Below are 26930 nucleotides of genomic sequence, written 5' to 3' on the forward strand. Positions count from 1 at the left end.
GCTGGAGGTCAGCAAAGCTCCCTGGAGAAAATTAAGTTCAAGCTGTTCCCGGGGATTGGGAAGCAGGGTGAACAGTTCTTCAGGGGCTGGGCAGAAGGAACAGCATACTTAAATGCCTTGGTTGGATCCTAGGATAAGGCCAAAATAAGAATGTAGGAATATAAGCAGGCTTTCTGGGAAAGATACTGAGCTCAGGTTTGTGCATATTAAATTTCAAGTTTCTTTGGGTCATTCAAGAGGAGCTACAGAGTGGGTAATTCAAATCTACACCTACAAAATGGGTTTTCGAAGTCCAGGAGAGCGATATGGGATGGCATTTGTGTGTGGCCACACACATGGCAAGATTTCCACAAAGAAAATGTCAGCTAAGGATGACAGAGGGCTGAGGGCAGACCCTGAGGAACACTGCCATTTAGGAGCCTGGTAGAAGAAAAAAATACTGCAAAGGAAATAGGAGTGGTTGCCAGAGAGATGATAAGCCAATGTCTAACTAGGTGTTGGGAGAAGTGGTGAAGGCTTGAAGTGCTGGGAGTTCAAAGTTGAACCAGCATGAGTTGGAATACTTAGGATAATAAGCCTTATGGAAGACGGTGAACTAAAGCTTGCATTTCTATGAGAGTTGAAATGTGATGGCTGATGGGAAACAGACTGTGGAGAATGTTGTGTGAGCAATTTCTCAAAGATGGAGTTGATAAAATTTTGCTCAGGGAGCTGTAGAGAGAACTGGTTGGATCAGGGAATTCAAGAATTTGAGCTTAATTCTATATGTCGACGATTTTTAAATTTTATTTTTCTGGTTTATTATTCCGCTAGAATTATAGGCACAAGTTTGAGAGTTTATTTATGTATGTTTTCTAGAAAAGATAGTTTCAGAGTCTTTGCTATATTATTAAACAGATCCCTGTTCCCCCAGAAAGGTAATACACTCAGATATATGTAATGAGTTTTTGAAAGATGAAAGTTGTATTTTGTGACCATTCTTTTGACAGACTGTCTGGGGCAGACAGACTGAGTTTGAGGACTTGTGGGAGGCTGAAGACTACTTTTAGTAATTCAGTTATAGGGTTATTTATGTCTTAGGCAAGAATGATGAAAATAAGGAATACAAAGGAAGATAGGCATAGTGTTTTGAAGAAATAACTGATATTTGGTCAGAGATTAGATGGAAGAGGTATATTTAGCTAATGTTTATTAAGGAATTAATTGATGTGTGTCACTTAAAATTGGGAGGAGATGAGACTTGATCTCTGCCTTCATGGAATTTACTATTTTTTAGAGGGAACATATATTTGTCAATAATCACTCAAACATAGGACTGGAAATTATGGTAAGTGCCATCAAGAAAAAGTGTAAGACACTTTGGGTGCACATAACTTTGGGGATTTGATTTGGGGATTAGAGCCTTATGAGGTTATCCCACTAAAAATTAACCCACATCTCTAAGGAATGGGCATCTGTTTGTTCTTTAAATTTAGCTTTGCAAAAACATTTCTTCTAGAAACAAAAGCTTTAAAAGTTTTTTAAAAATGCTTGACTCAGCAGGTGAACAATGCCTTTGGATTGGCTGGTGCCATGATTTATGGTTAGAAAACTGTCAGTATTTGATTACGCTGAGCTTCAAACTCTTCCTTTAATTAATGAAAATCTTCTTGATAAATGCACTTTATTATGCTATGTAATGACTTGGTCTATGAGAGTCCCCTTTCTGGACCCAATAAGAATGCTTTCAGACTTCTCTCTTAAATCACATTAAATATGATTGGATGTGATTGATATAACAGTGTGGCATCCATTGGGGAATGTTTAGTAGTCAATGGATGTAATGAAAGAGAACTAAATCTAGTCAGTTGAGTTTCCAGCTTTCATAGGTGCAGTGTTGTTGTCTCTTATTATCTGATCTCTCATGTTCCTGCCTTTCTTTTCTCTGCCGTCACTTAGTTCCTTAGCACTTGTGTGCCTCAGAGCTGCAGTGTGTTCAGTCGCTCTCAGAACATCCTTCCATTTTTCACTTAAGCTTCTGCCTTACTTCTTTTTAGAGAATCTTTAAACATACCTGTAAGGCTGACGAACATGTAACTTGGTAAACTAGCAAACTTCTTATCTGAGTCTTGTGCCCAAGATGACAAACCATAGAGGTTTGATGACAATTCAATGAGAAAGGGATAGAATTACAAAGAGAGAAATATTTTAGCAATTTGGCTAAGGAATTAGTTAAATCTTCACCTAGAGGAAAGAGATAAGGGCTTGGTTAGGGTTTCTGAAGTCTTTTATCAGGAAGGCAGAACCTGAGGACATCTAGATCATGAAAGTGAGAGTAGTTAATTTTAGTTCTGTGAAAATAAGGAGAAGCCAAAGGACCTCTGAGGCTGACTGAGAAGAAGAAAGATTGCCCTAAACATGGATAAACATATCCTCCCAAAGAAGCATGAAGCCAAAGTGCCATGTCTTTGACAGATGCAGCTGGGCAAGGCTGGGGATTGGGAAGCAGGAAGAGATGAGCCTGAGACCTCTAATGAGGCTCATTCCTGGGGGCTGATCTAACCGCAGGTTGGTGCCTGGCCTACCCTTGTGGCTTGGTCTGAGTCCAGGCACGGACACCTCCCACTCTGCTCGTTTCCACTGCAGATGAGGCCAAGTGAGTCTGCATTCTGGGGACACAGATCTCTGTCTGGAGGTAGTTGTACCAAATTACCTTGGCCTAGTGGATATTCCAGAACACCTGAACATATTTCAAGGTGCCACAGTATTTTGCAGCCCACGAGAAGATCTCACTTGTCTTTTAGGTTGATCTGGATTATATTTTTATGACATCCCTATTTAGGAGCATTCACAGAGCAGGGCTGGGCCAGAATGATAATTGACAATGTTACATGTATGATTTTTCAAGTTGGATAAAAAAGTTCCTTTATAGAGAGGAAATATGGCCTGTGAAATTTCCTCTCTTCTTTTTTGGAGGCCTTCTGGTTTTATGCCCTGTGTCTGCAGTGGATTTTCAGTATTCCAGGGACATCTCAAAGATAAAGTGTAGATGAAAGCCATTTTGCTGACAGCATGCCTGTCTGCTAGATCTGGGGAAAATGAGCTTTTGCTATTACACATTTTCTACCAGTACTTTTTTTTTTTAAGATTTTTTTTTGTTTATTTATCTCACACACACACACACACACACACACACACACACACACACACAGAAGGAGACACAGGCAGAGGGAGAAGCAGGCTCCCTGCATGGAGCCTGATGTGGGACTCGATCCTGGGACTCCAGGATCACATCCTGGGCTGAAAGTGGTGCTAAACCGCTGAGCCACCCGGGCTGCCCTTCTACCAGTACTTTTAAAAACAATATTTGCATATTCCATTTAGATTGTAAAAATTATTACTATATTGATTCAGTCATTGATTAATTCATTTGATATCAATATTTATTGAGTCTCTATTTTGGATGAGGCACTATGCTATAAACAATTGGGGTTCCAAAGATGAATAAGAGACCAGCAACTTAGCAGCTCTGGAAACACATGAATATACAAGTGAAGAAGTAAGAATATAACAAACAGTGGAAGAGAAATAAAGAAAAACAGGTTACTGAGTTCAGAACAGGAATAAATTATTACCAGTGTTGGGATTAGAAGAGGTTGGTAGTAGAGGTGATCTTAAGATCCAGTGATTATCTCAAACCCATCAGGATGGCTACTATTAACAAAACTATACAAAACAGAAAAAATATTGGAAAGGATGCAGAGAAATTGGAACCCTTGTGCATTGTTGGTGGGAATGCAAAATAGTGCAGTCACTATGGAAAACAATCTGGCAGTTCTTCACAAAATTAACAGTAGAATTACTATATGATCCAGCAATCCAGCTTCTGGGTATACATCCAAATGAATTGAAATCAAGCTGTTGCAGAAGTATTTGAACATCCATGTTCATAGCAGTATTATTCAAAATATGGAAGCAGCCCAAATGTCCATTGCCCAATGGTGGCTGAACAGATAAACAAAATATGGTATATATGTTCAATAGAATATTATTCAGCCTTACAAGGGAAAGGAAATTCAGACACATACTACAACACGACTGAGCCTTGAGGACATTATGCTAAGTGAAATATGCCATTTATAGGGGGCGGGGCAAGATGGTGGAAAAGTAGGGTCCCCAAGTCATCTGTCCCCACCAACTTACCTAGATAACTTTCAAATCATCCTGAAAACCTACGAATTCAGCCTGAGATTTAAAGAACGAAGAGCTGGAACGCTACAGAGAGAAGAGTTTGTGCTTCTAACAAGTACAACTCGTTTTTAGCCACTCTGCACTGAGCAAAATGACTAGACAGAAAAACTCACCACAAAAGAAAGAATCAGAAACCATACTCTCTGCCATTGAATTTGGATTACAATTCGATGTCAGAAAGCCAGTTCAGAAGCACAATTATAAAGCTACTGGTGACTCTGGAAAAAAGCATAAAGGATTCAAGAGACTTCATGACTGCAGAATTTAGGTCTAATCAGGCCAAAATTAAAAGTCAATTAAATGAGATGCAATCCAAACTGGAGGTACTAACGATGAGGGTTAATGAGGTAGAATAAAGAGTGAGTGACATAGAAGACAAGTTGATGGCAAGGAAGGAAGCTGAGGAAAAAAGAGAAAAACAATGTAAAGACCATGAGGAAAGGTTAAAGGAAATAAATGACAGCCTCAGAAGGAAAAAAAAATCTATGTTTAATTGGGGTTCCAGAGGATGCCAAAAGGGACAGACGACCAGAAAGTGTATTTGAACAAATCATAGCTGAGAACTTCCCTAACTTGGGGGAGGGAAACAGGCATTCAGATCCAGTAGATAGAGAGATCCCCCTTAAAATCAATAAAAACTGTTCAAAACCTTCACATTTAATAGTGAAACTTGCAAATTCCAAAGATAAAGAGAAAACCCTAAAAGCAGCAAGAGACAAGAGATCCCTAACTTATATGGGGAGAAATATTAGATTAACAGCAGACCTCTCCAAAGAGACCTGGCAGGCCAGAAAGGGCTGGCAGGGTATATTCAGGGTCCTAAATGAGAAGAACATGCAGCCAAGAATATTTTATCCAGCAAGGCTCTCATTCAGAATAGAAGGAGAGATAAAGAGCTTCTAAGATAGGCAGAAACTAAAAGAATATGTGACCACCAAGCCAGCTCTGCAAGAAATATTAAGGGAGACTCTGTAAAAGAAAGAGGAAGTCCAAAGAAATAATCCACAAAAACAGGGACTGAATAGGTATTATGGTGACACTAAATTCATATCTTTCGATAGTAACTCTGAACATGAATGGGTTTAATGATCCCATCAAAAGATGCAGGGTGTCAGACAAGACCCATCTATTTGCTGTTTACAAGAGACTCATTTTAGACCTAAAGACACCTCAGCCTGAAAATAAAAGGTTGGAGAACCACTTACCATTCAAATGGTCCTCAAAAGAGAGCAGGGGTAGCAATCCTCATATCAGATAAATTAAAGTTTATTCCAAAGACTGTAGTAAGGGATGAAGAGGGACACTATATCATACTTAAAGGGTCTATCCAACAAGAGGACCTAACAATCATGAATATTTATGCTCCTAATGTGGGAACTGCCAAGTATATCAGTCAATTAATAATCAAAGTTAAGACATACTTAGATAACACACTTATACTGGGAGACTTCAACACGGCGCTTTCTGCAACTGACAGATTTTCTAAGCACAACATCTCCAAAGAAACAAGAGCTTTAAATGATACACTGGACCAGATGGATTTCACAGATATTTACAGAGCTTTACATCAAAACGCAACTGAATACACATTCTTCCCAAGTGCACATGGAACTTTCTCCAGAATAGACCACATACTGGGTCATAAATCAGGTCTTAACTGATACCAAAAGATTGAGATTGTCCCCTGCATATTTTCAGACCATAATGCTTTGAAACTAGAACTCAATCACAAGAAGAAATTTGGAAGAAATTCAAACGCCTGGAGGTTAAAGAGCATCCTGCTAAAAGATGAAAGGGTCAACCAGGAAATTAGAGAAGAATTAAAAAGATTCATGGAAACTAATGAGAATGAAGAAACAAACGTTTAAAGTCTTCGGGATACAGCAAAAGCAGTCCTGAGAGGGAAATACATCGCAATACAAGCATCCCTCAAAAATTGGAAAAAACTCAAATACACAAGCTAACCTTGCACCTAAGGAAATGGGAGAAAGAACAGCAAATAAAACCTATCCCCAGCAGAAGAAGAGAGTTAATAAAGATTCGAGCAGAACTCAATGAAACAGAGACCTAAGAACTGTAGAACAGATCAACAAAACCAGGAGTTGGTTTTTGAAAGAATTAATAACATAGATAAACCATTAGCCAGCTTTATTAAAAACAAAAAAGACTCAAATTAATAAAATCATGAATGAAAAAGGAGAGATCACAACCAATACCAAGGAAATACAAACGATTTTAAAAACATATTATGAGTAGCTATACACCAATAAATTAGGCAATCTAGAATAAATGGATGCATTTCTGGAAAACCACAAACTACCAAAAGTGGAACAGGAAGAAATAGAAACCCTGAACAGGCCAATAACCAGGGAGGAAATTGAAGCAGTCGTCAAAAGCCTCCCAAGACACAAAAGTCCAGGGCCAGATGGCTTCCCAGGGGAATTCTATCAAATGTTTAAAGAAGAAACAAAAAAGCTGTTCCAAAAGATAGAAAGAGATGGAATACTTCCAAACTTGTTTTATGAGGTCAGCACCACCTTAATTCCAAAACCAGACAAAGAACCCACCAAAAAGGAGAATTATAGACCAATATCCCTGATGAACAGAGATGCAAAAATTCTCAACAAGATATTAGTCAATAGGATCCAACAGTACATTAAGAAGATTATACACCATGACCAAGTGGGATTTATCCCTGGGATGCAAGGTTGGTTCAACACTTGTAAAGCAATCAACGTGATAGATCATATCAACAAGAGAAAAAACAAGAACCATATGATCCTCTCAATAAATCCAGAGAAAGCATTTGACAAAATACAGCATCCATTCCTGATCAAAACTCTTCAGAGTGTAGGGATAGAGGGAGCATTCCTTAGCATCTTAAAAGTCATCTATGAAAAGCCCACAGCAAATATCATTCTCAATGAGGAAACACTGGGAGCCTTTTCCCTAAGATCAGGAACACAACAGGGATGTTCACTCTCACCACTGCTATTTAACATAGTATTAGAAGTCCTAGCCTCAGCAATCAGGCAACAAAAATAAATAAAAGGCATTCGAATTGTCAAAGAAGAAGTCAAACTCTCCCTCTTCGCCGATGACATGATACTGTACATAGAAAATCCAAAAGACTCCACCCCAAGATTGCTAGAACTCATACAGCAATTCGGTAATGTGACAGGATACAAAATCAATGCCCAGAAATCAGTGGCATTTCTATACACTAACAATGAAACTGAAGAAAGAGAAATTAAGGAGTCAGTCCCATTTACAATTGCACCCCAAAGCATAGGACACCTAGGAATAAACATAATCAAAGAGGTAAAGGATCTATACCCTAAAAAATGCAGAACACTTCTGAAAGGAATTGAGGAAGACACAAAGAGATGGAAAAATATTCCATGCTCATGGGTTGGAAGAATTAATTTTGTGGAAATATCAATGCTACCCAGGGCAATTTACACATTTAATGCAATCCCTACCAAAATACCATGGACTTTCTTCAGAGAGTTGGAACAAATCATCTTAAGATTTGTGTGGAATCAGAAAAGACCCCAAATAGCCAGGGGAATATTGAAAAAGAAAACCAGAGCCGGGGACATCACAATGCCGGATTTTGAGTTGTACTACAAAGCTGTGATCATCAAGACAGTGTGGTACTGGCACAAAAACAGACACATAGATCAATGGAAAAGAATAGAGAATCCAGAATTGGACCCTCAACTCTGTGATCAACTAATATTCAACAAAGCAGGAAAGACTATCCACTGGATAAAGGACAGTCTCTTCAATAAATGATGCTGGGAAAATTGGACAGCCACGTGCAGAAGAATGAAACTAGACCACTCTCTTACACCATACACAAGGATAAACTCAAAATGGATGAAAGATCTAAATGTGAGACGAATCCATCAACATCCTAGAGGAGAACACAGGCAAACTTTGGAAGGAGTCTTGGTGTCCATCGAAAGATGAATGGTTAAAGAGATGTGGTCTATGTATTCAATGGAATATTACTCAGCCATTAGAAGCGACAAATACCCACCATTTGCTTTGACGTGGATGGAACTGTAGGGTATTATGCTGAGTGAAGTAAGTCAATTGGAGAAGGACAAACATATGGTCTCATTCATACGAGGAATATAAAAATAGTGAAAGGGAATAAAGGGGAAAGGAGAGAAATTAATTGGAAATATTAGTGAGGGTGATAGAACATGAGAGACACATAACTCTGGGAAATGAACAAGGGGTAGTGGAAAGGGAAGTAGGCAGGGGGTTGGGGTGACTGGGTGATGGGCACTGAGGGGGGCACTTGACGGGATGAGCACTGGGTGTTATGCTATATGTTGGCAAATTGAACTCCAATAAAAAAATTTAAAAAAATACCATTTACAAAAAGGCAACTACTATATATTTCCACTTTTCTGAATTATCTAGAGTAGTCCAACGCATAGAGATTGAAAGTAGAGTGGTGGTTGCCAGGGCCTGGCTGGAAGAAGCAATGGGGGATTGTTTAATGGGTGTGAAGCTTCAGTTTTGTGAGATGGAAAAGCTCTGGAGATTGGTTGTCACTAATGTGAATAGCTTAACATTATTTAACTCTACACTAAAAAAATTGTTGGGCAGCCTGGGTGGCTCAGTGGTTTAGCGCCACCTTCAGCCCAAGGTGTGATCCTGGAGACCCGGGATTGAGGCCCACGTTGGGCTCCCTGCATGGAGCCTGCTTCTTCCTCTGCCTGTGTCTCTCTCTGCCTCTCTCTCTCTGTTTCTCATGAATAAATAAATAAAATATTTAAAAAATTAAAAAATGGTTAAGATGATAAATTTTATGTTATATTTATCCTGCCACAATTTTAAAACTTGCAGTATTTTATTGTGCAGGGATGGGTGCAGGATGCTTGATACTTGGGAACTTTTGATGGTGCATATGTTATTCACGCCTGCCTGCCTTCCTTCCTTCCTTCCTTCCTTCCTCCTTCCTTCCTTCTTTCCTTCAGCAAATATGTATAGAATACCTGCTGTGTGCTGGGCCCTGAGCTAGGTATTGAGGCTACAGTACCTAAGATTTATAAGGCACTGAAACTGTCAGTGTCAAGCTTGCTAACTACACTGCCCCCCAAAGGCACTAAGCTTCTATAGTTAAATTTTTAGGGCTGCTTCCTAAGCACTGGAATAAGATGTTAATAAACAAACAGTACAGAATTTTGAGCTTGATTGGGGAGAGGGGAGTTCAATAGCACTGTGATGAAATGGAAGGGGATAGGCAAAAGAATATGAACTAGAATTGAAAACTGCAAGCTAGTGTCTCTAAAGATATTAAAAAATAAAGAACTTCCATTTGAGGCTGTCAAACTAAGAGCTATGTCATTTAGAATGGAAAAAAAAAAAAAAAAGGCCAAATCAGAGATGCTCAACTCAAGGAGCCAGTATTTTGTGAGTATTATGGCAAGCATTGTTTGAGAACCTCCACCACAAAATTGTGGACAATATCAATGAGTGATCAGGGCATGGAAGGGTAATAAAATTTCAGCTAAAAGGAAAGATAGGGCTTGTGAAAAGGAGGGCCAGTGAAAAAGTCAATGTGGTTTGGTTATTTGGGTGGGGAGTAGAAGCTGGAAGCATGAGCTTCTATAATCAGAGACCCTGGAAGCTCTATATTCAGTTCACTTTATCTCATCCTAGGTTGCTTTGTTTAAATTTTATTTTTTATTTTTTTTAAAAATTTATTTATTTATTTGAGGAAAAGAGAGAGAGAGAGAGAGAGAGAGAGAGAGAATGAGCAGGGGGAGTGGCAGAGGAACAAGCAGACTCCTTGCTGAGGGAGGAGTCAAACCTGGCATCCCAAGACCCTGAGATCATGACCTGAGCCAAAGTTAGACGCTTAACCAACTGAGCCACCTGCGCACCTCAGCTCTCTCTCTCTCTCTCTTTCTTTTTTTTTTAGTGTTTTATGGGACCCTTCACTCCATGTATCCTTCCAATATCTTTCGACTTTTCTTCTTTTCCTGTATACCCTAAAACATTCTATGAGTTCATTTAAGATATTACCAAGTGCCAACTACATACCAGGTACTGTGTTGGGCTCTGACCATACAACCTCAGTTCTCTTCCACTGCTTTTATTCAGTTGCATATGCCTAGCAAATCCTGGATTGATCTAAGTTCCGGTCCTATATTTGGTTAAACAAGAGATGCAAACTTCATTTCATCTCCTTTTCTGACCTCTTTTCTCTCTGTCTTCTTCAAGGTGTCTTTGTTGAGGCTGTGCCTTCTACCTGTGACTTTAATCCCAACTGCTAGACTTCCCTTGACTTTGCTCTGTTCTGCCTTACTTTATAGCCTCAGCTCTTCCCTCTCTACTGCCCATTCCCTTCATTCTAGATGAGGCTTCCACTTCCATTCTGAAAATCCTTTTTTATCTTTATGTTCTTTAGCAACCACCCCATCTCTTTCTCTACCCATTGTCATCCAAGTTCTCAGAGGAATGGCCTTCACTCATTTTCATTTCCTCATACTCCATTTACTTTTCCACCCACTGGCTTTTGGCCTGTGCTTGGACTCATCTACTGAAATTCCCTGCTGAGGTTCCTCTTCGTCAAGTCTAACTGCATTCCATCAGTCCTTGCTTTATTGGACTTCTCTGCCCCATTTGGCAGTATCAATCACTGTTTCTTCCTCCTTAAAATTTTTGACTTCTTCATTTCCTTGGTTATCCTAGAACGTACTGTTAATTCTCAGGTCTCTTTCTGGGATATATATCCTCTGTGCACTTTTCTAAAGTTAGAATAATCATTTGTGTTTCTCTGCTCTTCTTATTCTACACACTCTTAAAGAGCAGTGTTGAATATTGAATGGCACCTTGAAGGTATAGTCAAGTGATAAAAACTGGTATCCAGGGTTACATGGTAATGATGACATAAAAATTTGAATTGTTACCTTTCTATAGATGTTCTATGTTGTTCATCAGTTCATTTGAGTTTCAAATGCTCCAGCTGGTTTATACTTTTTCTCTATTTCCTAAAGATCCGTAGTGTGTGTAGAATTTGAATAACCATTGGTCTCTGATGATTTTTCATTAACTGTGAATCCCTGAAAAAAAGTGAATAAATCTATTAAAAACCAGCTAATTTCATTTTGTCATTTTCTGAATAATATATTCTGGTGTAGGCAGTCCATTTTTTAAGCAAGTTTGCAATAAACAATTTCCCCTCAAGGTTAATAGAATAGGCAAACACCTTTTGCTGTAACAGCTGGCAAGAGGTAATGAAAGATTAGCTTACATTATGATTCATTATTTCAAAATGTCAGAATAAAGTGGATCTGCTGCATCCCCCAAGCCTCTTATTCTTTAGAAGAGTGTACATGTTTTGCTTTTCTAATGTTAATAGATTCACTGTTTTTATTTTTTCCTATTTCTTTTTTTCCAGGCCAAATTCAGATAATCGACGCCAGGGTGGCAGAGAGAGATTGGCCAGTACCAGTGACAAAGGAAACATGGCCATGGAGTCTGCCAAGGAGACTCGCTACTGTGCAGTGTGCAATGACTATGCCTCAGGCTACCATTATGGAGTCTGGTCCTGTGAGGGCTGTAAGGCCTTCTTCAAGAGAAGTATTCAAGGTAATAGTGTGTTGAAAACAACTTATTTCCCTTTAATCTTGAAGGGAAGCAACTGAAGAAAGAAGGCATATGAGCAGCCATTTGTAGTAGAAAACACTAATACCTGGTAGGTCCATTAGTATCTCTGGTAGAAACATGAAGATAAAAAAGTTCTCGGTAGAAAGAGTTGACAAAGACCAGGGTAGTTGTGGCTGGCTGAGTAATTATGCTCCTTCCATTGGCAAGATCCAAGCAGTCTTGAGCAACTCAACAGGAAGGGGATTTTAATAGCTGGGTTTCCAGAGGTCTGTGCTCAGATATTCATGTGTTGCAGGCAAGGGGGCTTATACAATACATGTAATACGAATTGTCTGTACATTACTACCTTCCACCTTGGTTGTGTCCAGATATGGATTCTGTTCTGATCTTTGCTCCAGAGCACCAGTTCTTTGCATCAACTCTAACTTGACTTGTTCTTCTCTTGTTCTTCCTCCACCTCTTTGTTGTCTCAGTAGATGATATGACTTTTGCTAAAATGAGAAGACTCAATAGCTGGTGACCTGTAATAGGGGACATATTATCAGTATAAGCAGTTAGTATTTACTTGTAACATTTCATTCACCTGTGTGCCTTGATCCTTTTTTTATATGTGGCTTACCAAGTCACCCTTATACTGACAGCTGCAATTTATTTTTATTCCAAGAATGTCTATATTGTTGCATTTTAGAGGATGCTCTGGGAGAAACATCAATCATTTCTACTACCCAAAATATCTATGCTAAAGATTCTTTGTCTGACAGGCATAGCAGTCTGACAGGAGTTTAGGTTAGCTGAATTAACTTTATCTTGGTTCATTTTATATATATATATATTTATCTCAGTCCATTTTAAAGCAGTTTTTTTGACAGTTCTTACTTTCAACATCTTTTAGAAATCTACTGTAAGATTTGCACTTTTTTTGTTGGGTTTCTTAAATAAAATTAATGATATTCTCTGATAGCAAATTTTTGTTTATACATGTATACACACATATGTAATATATATGTATAAATATATATAAATGTATACATGGATATGTATATATACACATATCTATGTGTTAAAACAACATAGATTATTCAATTTTACCAAATGATACTGTCTTAATTTAGAAAAATGGCATTTCTATTTGGTTTAAGTTAGGATAAGCCCTGAAAGGTCTTTCAACAACCATATTCATTTGTGATATTACTGTTTATTTGCTTTTATATATTCTAAAATAGCATTATTTTCACCAAATATTTAATCTGGTATTGACAAATCATCTGACAGAGGTAGGTTTAGTGAACAGGTTCAATTATAAACTTGACTTATCTGAAACTGAGTTCTCTCATCTGTAAAAATCATTGATAGCAGTGTTCAGCGACAATTTTTTTTGTAAAAATCCAGATAGTAACTATTTTAGGCTTTGCAGTCATTGTTGCAACTACTCAGCCCTGACATTGTGGCCCATAAGGAGCCATAGACAATATATAAGTAAATGGGTGTGTGCCAATAAAACTTTATACACAAAAATAGGCCAGAACTGACCAGAAATGACCTATGAGCCATAATTTGCTAACCCTTGATTTAATGCATGGAAAGGGAATAGATGTTTCTAAATCTAAAGTTTTGACTATTCATATTTATTAAAAACTTACTCTGTACCTGTGCTAGATGTTCTGAGAGAAATCAAAATATGTGTCAGACATAATCTGTATTCCCACAAAATTTGGAATTTATTTGGGAAATTTATTGGGGTGGCAAAGATACTTGTTCTTATGATATAATTAGAGAGTAAGTATAGGTGAAGTGCAATTATATGATAAAGATAAGGAATATAATAGAAGAATATAAGAAAATAAATATTTTCAGTTATAAAGGTCAAATTACTAAGATTGAAGATAAAAAGGACCTGTCTTCAAGGAACAATACCAATATTCTCACAAATTATTTTTATCCTATTTGTTCAGCATTGAAGATTGTACTGTATAACTTCACATCATACTGAATACTCTGAGCATTAAAGTATCAGAGCAAAAAAAAAAAGGAAAAAAGAAAAATACACTTATAAAAATAGTGAAGGAAATGTGAGCTAATAAAAAATGTTTTATTGGTATATGGCATTATCAAAAGTTCAAACATTTAAAAAAAATTTCTGCTTACTCTTTGATGGTTAAAATATATATCTTATCTCCATCTTACATATACAGACTAAACAGTGGGATTTCATTGTACTATAAATTATATAAAATTGTACTATATATAAACTGCATAAGCTACAATTTCTGCCTGGCTTCAGAAACTTCGTATTATGGTATGAAGTCACTTAAATAAGCTTTACTAAATGAGGTGAATATTGAGTCCAAAGTTTTAGAAGAAGCATAGAAATGAGACAAAGATAGTACCTTTAGACATGAGGAGGGACCTTAAAAATGATTCTGTTTATTAATTCATTTATTTATTCATTGATTGCCTCTACTAGCCAGAACACTGTGGAAAGTCCTGGAGATAAAATTATAGTAAAGACATAGTCCTCATTCTCATAGACCCTAAAAGGTAGTGAGAGAGTTGTGCAAAAAAAATTGGCAACTAAATTACAGTGTGACAAGTGCCAAGATGAGGATGAGTGGAGGGTCTTATAGAGGAGTCCAAATGTCACTCAGTCCTGTTGGGGGTTGAGTCAGGCTATGAGAAGTTTTCTTGATTTAAAATTAAGTCTGGAGGATGAGTCGAGTGAGCAAAATAAAGGAGGGGATGGATGTTCACTCATAGGAATGAGCATATAAGCAAAGACCAGGAGGTGAAAGGGAGTTTGGGGAGCTCTGTGAATAGAAATTAATGAAATTAATTGATCATTAGATTAAACAAAGACATTCTTGGCCATATATTTATTCTTAGATTATGTAAAAACAAACTAATTTATTTCCTTTTTACTTGAATGGTATTTCTATGTATTTGGCTTGTTTGTGCATATATAAAGGAAATACCAGAGCAAGTTCACTGGTTTCTTGTCCCATTTTCTCATTGTAGTTTTGAAAACTTGCAACTAAAAAGTTTTTACTGAACTTCTTTGGCTCTTTATAAGTCATACTGCCCCTCAAACCTATTTAAGGACAGTGAAGGGTCTGATATGTAGGTAGAAACTTCTGAAGATGCTGTAGCTGTCCCTGTTTTTCTTGTTATTTAAGAAGAGAGCTAGAAATGAGTATCCATCAGATTACTCTAGTGCTCTAAGTGTTTTAGTTGAAGAGGTAAAGTGTTTGATTTGAAAGCATACAAATTTTCATCCACTACTTACTGTATAAACTTGATTACTCAAAAAATTGAGTAATGGCTTTCAGTTGAACATTTTTTTTTAAAAGCAAAGTCAAGGATGCTATTTAAGGGAGGGGTAAAATGGGATAGTACATGAGCTTGTTAATCATTGCAGATGGAGAAGCAGTGTTTCTTAAGTTGTGTTGTAGGCAGAGACCTTGGATGAGTTATATAAGCAGATTTGATTATTGGTTCAACAGCCCAGTACTACCTTTGAATATTATTCCAAAGGACAAAGACTCCATTGAGCTCACTGCTTCTCTGACATTATTATTTCTAACGGTCATGAGGTACAGTGGAGTCCCAAGCCTATTTGTATACCACTAGCTATGCTGCCACTTCATATTATCTTTCTCAGATGTACAAAGAAGATAATTAACATTAGATCAAACAGACATGGCCCAGGCAGGTGTTGATTTAAAAGTTAGCTGAGGATCCCTGGGTGGCTCAGAGGTTTAGCACCTGCCTTCACCCAGGGCGTGATCCTGGAGTCCTGGGATCGAGTCCCATATCAGGCCCCCTGCATAGAGTCTGCTTCTCCCTCTGCTTGTGTCTCTGCCTCTCTCGGTGTCTCTCATGAATAAATAAAATCTTAAAAAAAAGGGTTAGCTGAGACCAGAAGGACATCAGGTGGTATCACAGTGGAATCTGGTTATGATTCAAGGTAGTGAGGTGTTAGGTCCAATAAGGATAACTGACAAGCATTAGGTCTTGGAAAGCATGGGAGGGGGAGGGGAGAGAATTCCAGCACCCTGGATAGCTCCCCAAACAGCAACTGAGGGTAAGCAGAGCCTGACTTTCTGAAGAACCTTGCCTATTTAGCTGGTTCCATCCACTTTGTAGAGCTGTATTAAGAGAGAATTTAGGCCTTTTGTGCTTAGGAAATCACCATTATTCTTCTAAGACAGATTAGTTTTTGCATATAGTTTCACATTTCTGGTCACCTTCTGGCTTGACATATGTACCCATGCCTGGAAAAGGCCAGCGGGTGGGGAAGAAATGGAGGCTGCTTTCTCATCATGTAACTATTTTATCTCTGGAATCCTTTCAGAGATATAGCTCAAAGTTGAGGCCTTGATAATATATGCACACAATAATACTGAATTTTGATCTCTGTATTTCACACTTGCGCCTCTATCATCTAGTCTCCATGCAACAGCAGGAGAAATCTTTTAAATATATTAACCAGGTCATATGGTCTTTCCCCTAAAACTCATACTGCACTTAAAGTCCAGATTCCTTCCTATGGCTTCAGATATTCTCCACTATCTTAAACCTGCTTATTTCTCCCCACTGTTTAGTGCCATCCAGCTACACTGGCCTTTCTTTTCCTCCAGCACACCAACCATGTTCCTTCCTCAGGACCTCAGCACGTTTTTCCCTCTGCTTGCAACACCCACATCTTTACTTGACTGGCTTCTTGTTATTCAGATCTCTGCCTAAGATCATTTTCTCAGAGAAAAAGATCATGTCATGTCATGATTGTGTCAGTATCTTTAGAGAAGTCTTCCATGATTACCTTACCCAAAGTAATCCTACAAACATTTGCCGCTTGTGTGTGTGTATGTGTGTGTGTGTTTTATACTCCATTACCCTTATTTTTTAAGGCCCTTAAACCATTAATGAAGTTCTCTTATTTAATCATTTGGTTGATGATTGTCTTTCTGTACCAGGTGCTGCTTCCCCAGATTCCTGCCTGAACCTGAACGTAAGCTCAGTGAAAGTTGATGTCAGGTCTGCTCTGCCCTGTTGGTTACTGTTGCTCCAATGCCTCTTCTAGTGTTGAGTACACTCTACTCACATAAGTAGAGTATGACAAACGGTCAAAAGAGTAGTAGATAAGACCTGCTAGAGGATCTCAGAGAAGGAAGAGATTTCACTGGGTAAGGCTGGCAGGAGAAACATTAATGCAAGTGGCATATTTGATATAGGCCTCGAAAGAAATGAAGGATTTCCATACGTAACAAGCAGTTTGGAAAGTAATTCCAGAAATGTAAAATGGCATAAACCAAGATAAGCTCAGGGAAATAAGCCTTGAGAGAACAGAGGGCTATTGTCCTCTTTCTGCCTCTTTACTTTTCAGCTTTAGCTTTTTAAAACTAGGCATTCCCCAGCATTTGCAGTCTCTTTACCTTTCCATCCTTTTCTCTAACCAGTTTCCTAGGTGGTCTCATGCATATCTGTTTTGGGCTGAATAGTGCTTCCCCCAAAGCCATATTGAAGCCCTAACCCCCAATACCTCAGTATTTCCAAATAAGTCATTGCAGTTAAATAAGTTGAAGTCATATTGGAGTAGGGTGGACCCTTGATCCAATAGGACTAATGTCCTTATTAAGAGGGACATTTAGAGGGGCACCTGAGTGGCTCAGTGGTTGAGCATCTGCCTTTGGGTCAGATTGTGATCTTGGGGTCCTGGGATCGAGTCCCACATCCGATTCCCCACAGGGAGGCTGTTTCTCCCTCTGCCTATGTCTCTACCTCTCTGTGTGTGTGTCTCTCATGAATAAATAAATAAAATCTTAAAAAAAAAGACAGGCAGGAGAATGCCATAAGACCACTGAGAGAGAGATTGGAGTAGTGAATCTATGTGCCAAAGAACCCCAAGGATTGCTGGCAAAAACTAGAAGCTATAAAGAAGCAAGGAAGTAGTAGTGTTTCCCACAGCTTTCAAAGAGTGCATAACCCTGCTGACAACTTGATTTCAGATTTTTAGCCTTCAGAACTATGAGATAATACTTTGTGTTGTAAAATAGTACTTTACATTTGTGGTACTTTGTCACAGAAGCCCTTGGGAAACAATATTTAAGACCTCAAGGGTCACTACTATGCAGATATCTTCCACATATAGCTCCTGCCTCAACCTGGCTTCCTCAGGACTCCCATGGATCTTCTTTTTTTTTTTTAAGATCTTATTTATTCATAGAGACACACAGAGAGAGAGAGAGAGAGAGAGAGAGAGAGGCAGAGACACAGGCAGAGAGAGAAGCAGGCTCCATGCAGGGAACCTGATGTGGGTCTTGATCCCGGGTCTCCAGGATCACACCTAGGATCATGCCACCGGGGCTGCCCCTCCCATGGATCTTCATCTGACACTAGCCACTCCTCTGGGGAGTGTTGTTCCCTCAGGCACTTACACTTAAAACCTTAGGGTCAGTTATCTTTAGCTTCTCACTCCTGATGTTTCCCATCAGAACTGTAGTGGAGTTCTGTTGAGATCACTTCTCTAATGTGTATTTGTCCAATTCTTACTACCTTTTCCCAGGCTCAGTGCAAGAACTTAATTTTTCTTTTTGCTTTTTCTCCTTCACTTAACCCCTTGCTTCATTTGGTTTTCCTTCTTCCAAGTCATTCTGCATACTGCCAGTCTCCTACTGTGCTTAAAGAAGATAACTAATCATGTCAGTACCTTGTGCAGAAGGCTCTAATGACTTCTATGGCCCAGAGAAGAATCCTTTGACCACCATTCAAGGATTTCCAAGTCACCATTTCTACTTTTGAAGTAATATTTTTATGCCGGACTACCTGTTGTTACTCCAATATGAGCATTCCATTTCTTTGCTGGGAATTCTTTTCCAAACCTACGTGTAAAAGCTCTTCCTATTCTAGTCAGGAGTCATTGTCATCAAACCTTCTCTGCTGTTAATGCAGAAGTTCTCTCTCTCTTGTGGCCTTCTGTGTCTAGGACTGCAAGTACTCGTGTAGATGTGTCTTTTCTTCTTACCGAATGTGAGCACCTCACAGGTAAGGTCCAGATCAAGGCCTTGTATTGTAGGAATCACTCAGTGAATAAAAAAAAAAGTATGAGAGGAAGGTTAGGATCCGTTTGTGGGCCTCAGGTAACACCAAACCATTACATTTTTTCAGTCATGGGAGAGATGGGACAAGATGCACTTTAATTAAGATTAACCTCCCAGAGGCATATAGGAGAGATTACAGAGGGAGAGAGTGGAAACATGGCTGGTATTCTAATATTTCTGGGCTTTTGGGTTTCTGTGAAATGAAGAAAAAAGGGGTTAGATGGAAGGATATTATAATGCAAGAATCTATGTTGTTTTAAGGTGATTCAGTATGAGATGTCTGGGAGAGAAGGAAGTTAAGAGGTTCACATACCGAGGGAAAATAATAGCATCATCACCTGAGCTGAGAAAAGCAAGAGAAAGGCCAATCAGAGAGGGGTTGTATGGTAAGTTCGATTCCATACATACTGGGTTTGACATGGTAGCTGGGTATCCAGACAGTATTACCCAGCAGCTACAAAGAGATAATTAGCACTCTGCAGACCATCCAGGGCTGAAGATTTGAATCAATTGCCTCAATTATTTTGAAAGAAACTTGGTGAAAAGAATGGTTTAACTACTTTCTGAAGGTTGCCCATTATTAATAGTGGAGAAATAACTCCGGAAACTTCCTCTTGATTCTCATAATTATGTATTATGAGTTCCCTGCATCTTCCTAAAACCTTGTAAGAAACACTCTCATTATTCAAAGTGTATGTTCAAGGCCCTTCTAAAGAGGAAAATGACAAATTAGCCCAACAGGGCCAAATGCTGCTCTCAAGGAGTTTACAATTTAAAAGAGAATATGCTAACTCCATCATAGTAAGCTGTAACAAATAGTAAACAGCAGGAATAAATATAAGCATTTTTATGATTTTCAAATAAAAAACAGGTTTTTTTTTTTTTTTTTTTTTTTTTGTTTTTTTTTTTTTTTTTTTTTTATGGTGGGAATCCACAGGCATCTTTTTGGACCCAGAGCTTGCCTAATCCTTCCATTATTTCTACTTCTCATTTTTCCTTTACATCTTATAGTAACATGCATGTTGTACAGCAAAGAAGTAAGACCATTGAGGCCAAAGGGCAGGAGAGTTTCCATGTGTACATATATAACTATCGTGTAATTTTCAAATGAAAGCATTTGTGATGAAACGTTTTGAAAGAAAGTCCTTACCCCTAGGTATTGGTAAATGTGCTAGATGTTTGGCTCCTGGTTCTCATCAGACAAAAAGAAAGGCACAGCCTTGAAGTTCAAGAACTGAAAACTTTCTTCCATGTAAGAATGTCATTCTCCTTACTGATTTTAAGTGCTTGTTACTCTACAGCTAGAGTATGAAATTTGATGTATGTGCACATGAATGCATACACTGGAAGAAGGCCTCAGAAAAGCAAAATCATAGTCTTTTTACCTGTGAAATGATAGTGGCTCTTCCTTTTTCTCCCTTTGGCCAAGTAATCTTTATCTTGGAGATAATTAAGACAAAATGCATCTGACAAATAAAATCAGTATAGAACCCCTATTTCTTGGCAGCTCTTGTGGACACAGCTGAAGCTTTCAGAGGTCTTTAAAAACCATGGCAACAAATGCCTTTGAAGGGTAAGCAAAGGTTCCAAATGTTTTTAATCACTGGTGTTTTTTATGCTACCACTTCAAACATTCTTCTCCATTTTTTTGTTCATCTGATTGAAATTAAATTTCCAATTTCCCTACTAAGTGGTTCTGTCCTGGTGATGGCATTGACTGTTTCCATTAAAGTGGTAGAGTTTGTGCCCATATGCAGTGGTTACGCATATCAACAATTCCATTAGAAAGCCCTATTTCGCACAAAATTTCGCACAAAATTATAGATAGTCTTTAATTGGCACATTTTCAAAGGGCATCAACTAGCCCTCACAATTACGTGTTGACATTGTTCTTACAAAACCTACCAATGGTGGCCCAAGGCCCAATTCTGCCCAAGTTTCTTTTCCTTCATAGAAAGCTGCTGTCAATACCCTTATTTTTATTTATTATTTTTTAAAAAGATTTTATTTCTTTATTCATGAGAGACACACACAGAGAAAGAGAGAACCAGAGACACACAGGCAGAGGGAGAAGCAGGCTCCATGCAGGGAGCCCGAAGTGGGACTCAGTTCCAGGTCTCCAGGATCAGGCCCTGGGCTGAAGGTGGCACTAAATCGCTGAGCCACCAGGGCTGCCTGTGTTAATACCTTTAAAACGCTATATCCTTTTAAATAGAATGGTCTGTTTTTCTGATACTCATTCAGAAAAAAGTATGCTTTGAGATGTAGGCTGCTCATTTCTGAACTATATAATATACCTTACTATTTCAGCTCTATATACAGGTTATACTATAACTTCCTTGCAGGCAAGGACTGTTTTTTTGACTGAAAAATAACATTCAAGAAAAATCTACTTCAAATAGGTATATCATCTAATTTGTAAAATTTTTCTTGCTATAATGTTAATTCTCTCCTCGTGTGCAAGTTATAGGGCAGATTATATATATATATGTATATATATATATATATATTTTAAGATTTTAAAAAATTTATTTATTCATGAGAGAGACAGAGAGGCACAGACATAGGCAGAGGAACAGAGGGAGAAGCAGACTCCCTGCAGGAAGCCTGATGTGGGACTAGATCTCGGAACTCCAGGATCACCCTGAGCCGAAGGCAGACGCTCAACTGCTGAGCCACCCAGGCATCCCAGATTTGATATTTTTAAAGGAAAGAAATATTTGACTTGAGAGAGAATATAGTGAGGAAGAGCACTTCTATTATTTTCCCCACATTTTATTTTTTGTTAGCTGCAATAAAAAGAGATTTTATTTTTTTAGTTGCTAAGAAATAAAGGAAAAAAGAAAACAATTATTATTAATTATTAACTATAATATCTCTCTGCAATTAGGTACTGTTCCCCATTTTCTTTGAGAAAGAATACATGGATTTAAATTTTTTGTCTGAATCATTTGGCAGTTTCAAAATCATGTATGATGTATTAGGAAGTATGGAGTGAATGGGTGGCTAGATTACATATATAAATATGAATTTTTTTGTGATTGAAATCTAAACACAGTGACTTAAAATAATGGCTGCATCACTTCAGTATATTTCATTAAGTGACACATGCAATATTTTCCTTATACGCCAGAGAATATAAATTACAATTCTTAAGATAATCAGATTTCATGATTGTTTTGTTCCTTTGACACTTCAGACTTACTAATAAGGAAATTCATTTGAGCAGTGTGTAAGAGTGCATTTGCCACTACTGTTAACCAATGCCATAGTGGTACCTTATAGTCATCATAGAGATAATTTTCTCCTTTATTTTTATTTATTTGTTTGTTTGTTTGTATATTTATTTATTTTTGATTGCTAGCATGCCCATTACTCCAGGGATACCCTTGCCACTGCACAAGCCCCTGCAGACCAGCTCTGTCTTTTCCTCTACCTCATGCACAGTCCCTTGCACTGCTCCAATGCTTTTCAAGTTAATTTGCTCCATGTCATCACCAAACCCTCTGGGACTTGTGTTTCCTTACCTGTGTTATCTGGTACCTACCATTCTCTCCCCTTTTCACCACCCGACCTGACTTCTGAGGAGTGTGGCCTCTCTTCTACTGGACTCAGTTCTTGGTTTTTCTTACTGTACTCGTCCAAACACATGTGTGCACACCCACAGACCTCTCTGCATGAGTTCCTCACAAATGCAAAAATCTATAATCCAGAGACCCTGAAGTCCAATGAAGGATTCAGCTTGTGCACAAAGGGAAAGGTTGTAATAATACATATTACACCATAGACAAGTTAAACACAGCACTGTAAGAGATGTTGCAAAGCAGGATACAGGAACAAAAGGGTGTTTAGGAGAAGTTATAAGTTGAGAGGAGGGAGCAGTCACAATGTTTTGGAGTATATCCAAAGACATTGTGGAGGAGATGGTGCTTCAACTGGTGTCTGTCCTGAGGACCAGGCAGAGAATTCTACTGATAATATGTTGTGCTCCATGATTTCTTGTTGTGATTTACATCCTCCCTTCTGCATGTTCCATGCTGTGCAGTGATATATAGTATTTTAGAAAAATGTAGGTTTTCAAAAACCACACATTTAAAAAACATATTCCACGCGTATATCTGTACTGCTATTATTAGCAATTAAATCTATTATGTATCCAGAAGTTAATAATACTTTCTTCATTTCCAGGATGTGAGTAGTGTTTTATTTCAACTTATTTTTGAAGTTGGACCTGAGTGATGTTAATAAATATCTAAAGATGTTCCTCTGTAGTAATATATTCTGGAGGTAAAAATATGTGATAGTTGATGCAGAAGAAAACAGTTGGTCCCAAGTTAAGGTATATTTAGGGAGGCTTGTCTTAGACTTCATAATTTTTATGTTTGCAACTTTCTTGATATTTTTCCTGGTTTTAGTTTTATGAGATATTTATGAAGGGATGTTTTTTAAAACAACCAGAGACTTTTGCTTTCGAGAATTGACATAAACTTTTCCATCATGTGAACCATTAGTAGGTGATAAACGTGTAGCAGCAAACTTGATCTTGGAGAAGGAAGACAACAGTTTGGTTAGTTTTCATCAATTGTGTGCAGGATATTTGAAAGAGTTCATTTCCCCTCCCTCTGTTCTCTCTATAATACTTGGTCTTAAGGTTGGGACTATTGATGCAGTTGGTGTATGCATGAGATGCCACAGTGTATGAACGTAAATCCCAGAAACGGGTTTTTTTCATTCTGCTGCCTATATTTTTAAAGATTTTATTTGTTATTTGGCTGAGAGAGAGAGAGAGAGAGAGAGAGAGCGAACACAAGCACAAGCATGGGTACCAGCAGAGGGAGAGGGAAAAGCAGACTCCCCGCTGAGCAGGGAGCTCAATGTGGGGCTCAAACCCAGGACCCTGGAATCATGACCTGAGCTTAAGGCAGGTGCTTAACTGACTGAGCCACCAGGGTGCCCTCATTCTGTAGCCTATTTTGGCAGTATTCCTTCCTGAGTTTTTGTAAATCCAAGGGAGGGGCAGGAGAAGCAGAGTGTGGCTGGCTGGGCTTTGGGACATGGGGATCCATCTCCTTTTTCATGCTTTTGTTCCCACATCTGGTTTCTGAACCAGTTAAGGGTATCAGAGTCACAATCCCTAATTTTGGATCTGTTTTTCCAAGAAATACAAATACTGTTAAGAGCCTTGTAGACCATCATTGCTCATAAAATGCTTCTTAGTTTTTCTGAATACGAGATAGGAGAAGGAGCTTGAGACAAAGGTTTCTTGTAAGCACATTCTTTTATGTTTGAGTGTATATGTGTATATTTTGCATATACACATGCACATGAACATAGGTATATACATAATTATGCATATTCATATACATACATATAAAGAGGGAAAGGAGTATGTACAAATTTTGGAAATATGTACTATAAAATATTAACAGTGAGTATCTCTGAGTGAAAGGATCATGGCTAAATTGTATTATTTCATTTATGTACATTTTAATCTTCCTACAATAAGCATTTTTTACTTGTAAAAACAGTATTTTAAATATCTATGTTGCAATTGATTAACTGATTTCACACTAGTATTTTCCTTACTCCTTTCTAAGTAGAGAAAGATTATTATGTGCCTAGCAAATCTTCATTCTTTATAATCAAAATGTCTTTATTCTTTGTTTGCAAGAGGACAAGTTTGCATTGAAGTAGAGCTTTCATTTTATTATTCATGAACCCAAGCGATATTGCATCAGGTGGATATTAGGTAGCTGAGTCCCACAAAATATTATTTCTTTTGAGTTGTTGAGAAGCTATAACAAAGGAAGAGAAAGAAAGGCCTTGTGTTAATGATACCACTGGGATCTAGGTCTTTAGAGTAGCTAACCAGACCAACAAGGATGAAGTATTATTGTCATGCAGCCAAACAATGATTGTTTACTCTGACCATACATCCCAGGGAGCAGGAGCCAGCCTCTGGGAGGGGCTGGGTGTTACCACTTTGTTGATTGCAGTTGCTTGGTAATAGAACTGAAACCTTGCAGAAAGGAAAAATTGCAATCCTGATGCCCAGATGTAGGGGCTCTTAACTTCATTTTCATATTTCTCAGATCCCATTACCTTCAAAAGTCTTCTTTATAATCCTAAAAGATGCCCTCAAAGTCTTAAAATTTAGTCATTCAAGATGACTAGGATTAGTGAGAATTTTTTTCCTCTTTGATTTAAATATGGCGGTACAACCATTGAAATTCATGAAGCTCTGAGTTGGGATTTGGCTTTCATCCCTTGGTGTCTTAGCTTTTGTCTAAGGCGCTAGACTATGTATGCATTAGATTGACATTTCCAAGACCTTTCAAGAACAAGGAGATAAAATTTGAGATCCTGCACATGATGGTGGTTATATTGTTCCTCAGTGTCCGCTAATTGAGTAAGGACATTCTGACAGTTAGCTTTCATGAAAGGAGTGGTGCTTTCCAATACATTTGCATCTTAGTTTGCCATGAAGCCCACACATATTTGAATTACTGCATACATCAGGCCAGTTTGGAGACAGTGCTTGATTGTCACCTTGAATGTCTGCCCTATACCATGAACTCCCTGTGCCAGTGGCACCAGAAGCAACTGATGCAGCTCCAGCAATTCATTCTGCTCCTACTTCTTTATTTAGAAATTTTGTATTTTTTTAATTTTGAAGATAGTTGGATAAAAGGTAGGAAAGTCATCTTGAAGTAGCTGTAAAAATTGAAAGCAAAAAGTTATCTTTGACTCTAATGGACTAATCACTGTAATGATTCTATTTTTTTTTGTTAAAAAGTAAATCTATATCTTTAAGAAGGCCAGAGGATAGAAAAATCCCCAATGACAAGGTGCTGACACTGTCTTTTGGTCTACACTATCTGAAGTCCCAGGAAGTTCTAAGCTCTATGTTGGCTCCTGGCTGCCCCAGTTCAGGATCAATAGTGCAAACGTAGAGCATCTTCTTGCTGCTCATGTGCCCCTAGTATAAGCTGTTTCTTCTTTCCACAGGGCAGAGACAGAATATTTTGTTGCATTAACTCTTAGAAATATCACAAGCATCTTGGTGATTTTCTTTTTAGAGGTATTAAATTTTCTCTCTCGACTTGCCTAATGCTGGAGCTTCTTTATTCAAATTAATTTTAGTTTTTGAGGTCATTCTCTTTTAAAAGCTCTTCATTTCCTTTCTTTCTTTTAAAAAATATTTTATTTACTTGAGAGAGAGAGTGTAAAAGATGGGGGAGGGAAAGGGAGAAGCAGACTCCTTGCTGAACAGGAAGCCCGATGTGGGGCTCGATCCTGGGACCTGGAGATTACGACCTGAGCTGAAGGTAGATGCTTAACCAACTAAGCCACCCAGGTCCCCTAAAGTTCTTCATTTTCACCACCCTGAGAAGAGAGCTCTTTTAAAATACTGTCATGACTACTAAATCAGTTCATTTACTCTTGTAGAATTTGCTTACACATGGCAAAAGCTTTAAGAGCCAAGGAACCATTGACATGGACAAGGTAAAGAAAGTTGGAGGGGACTGAGGAGCAGAACAGGATCATGGGATGTGCATTCTGGCAGCTGATGTGGGTCCTGGCCTCACGATATGGAAAGGCTGCTTTGCTAGAGGAGAGACAGCAGCTGATTTGGAAGTAGACCTGGCAACCAATCACAATAGACACACAGGATTTTGAGGGCAAGGACGGGGAGGATTCTGAGATGTTGAGTCAGGATGCTTAGATTTTTTTTTCTTTCTTTTTAAATGGTGCATTTGGACGACTGAGCAATAAGACTGGAAGTTGAATTTGAGATGTGTCCTAGCCTACTATCCTGCTTCTTGATCCATTCCTGTTTGTACTTAGTATTTTATCTGTGAATTAATATACTACATTCGATTGCTTTATTCTTTGCCCTAATGAGTTTAGCTTTGTATTTTAAGAATGCACAAATTCGCTCACACCTGGTCCAGTGGAGTCCCATTTAGG

At 38.3% G+C, this 26930-nt stretch overlaps 1 protein-coding gene across 2 annotated transcripts in view; it reads left to right on the forward strand.

Moving 5' to 3' along the window:
- Positions 1-26930, forward strand: part of ESR1 (estrogen receptor 1) — a 277475-nt gene that overhangs the window by 31372 nt on the left and 219173 nt on the right. The window contains exon 3 of one of the 2 annotated variants that reach the window (XM_025422567.3): positions 11657-11847. In XM_025422567.3, the coding sequence (XP_025278352.1) occupies positions 11657-11847 (191 nt within the window). Of the gene's footprint in view, positions 1-11656; positions 11854-26930 lie in introns of both variants that reach the window. The other variant, XM_035705951.2, reaches the window with a different exon arrangement.

Source organism: Canis lupus, chromosome 1 (genome assembly GCF_003254725.2).
Source record: "Canis lupus dingo isolate Sandy chromosome 1, ASM325472v2, whole genome shotgun sequence".
Taxonomy (NCBI): Eukaryota; Metazoa; Chordata; class Mammalia; order Carnivora; family Canidae; genus Canis; species Canis lupus.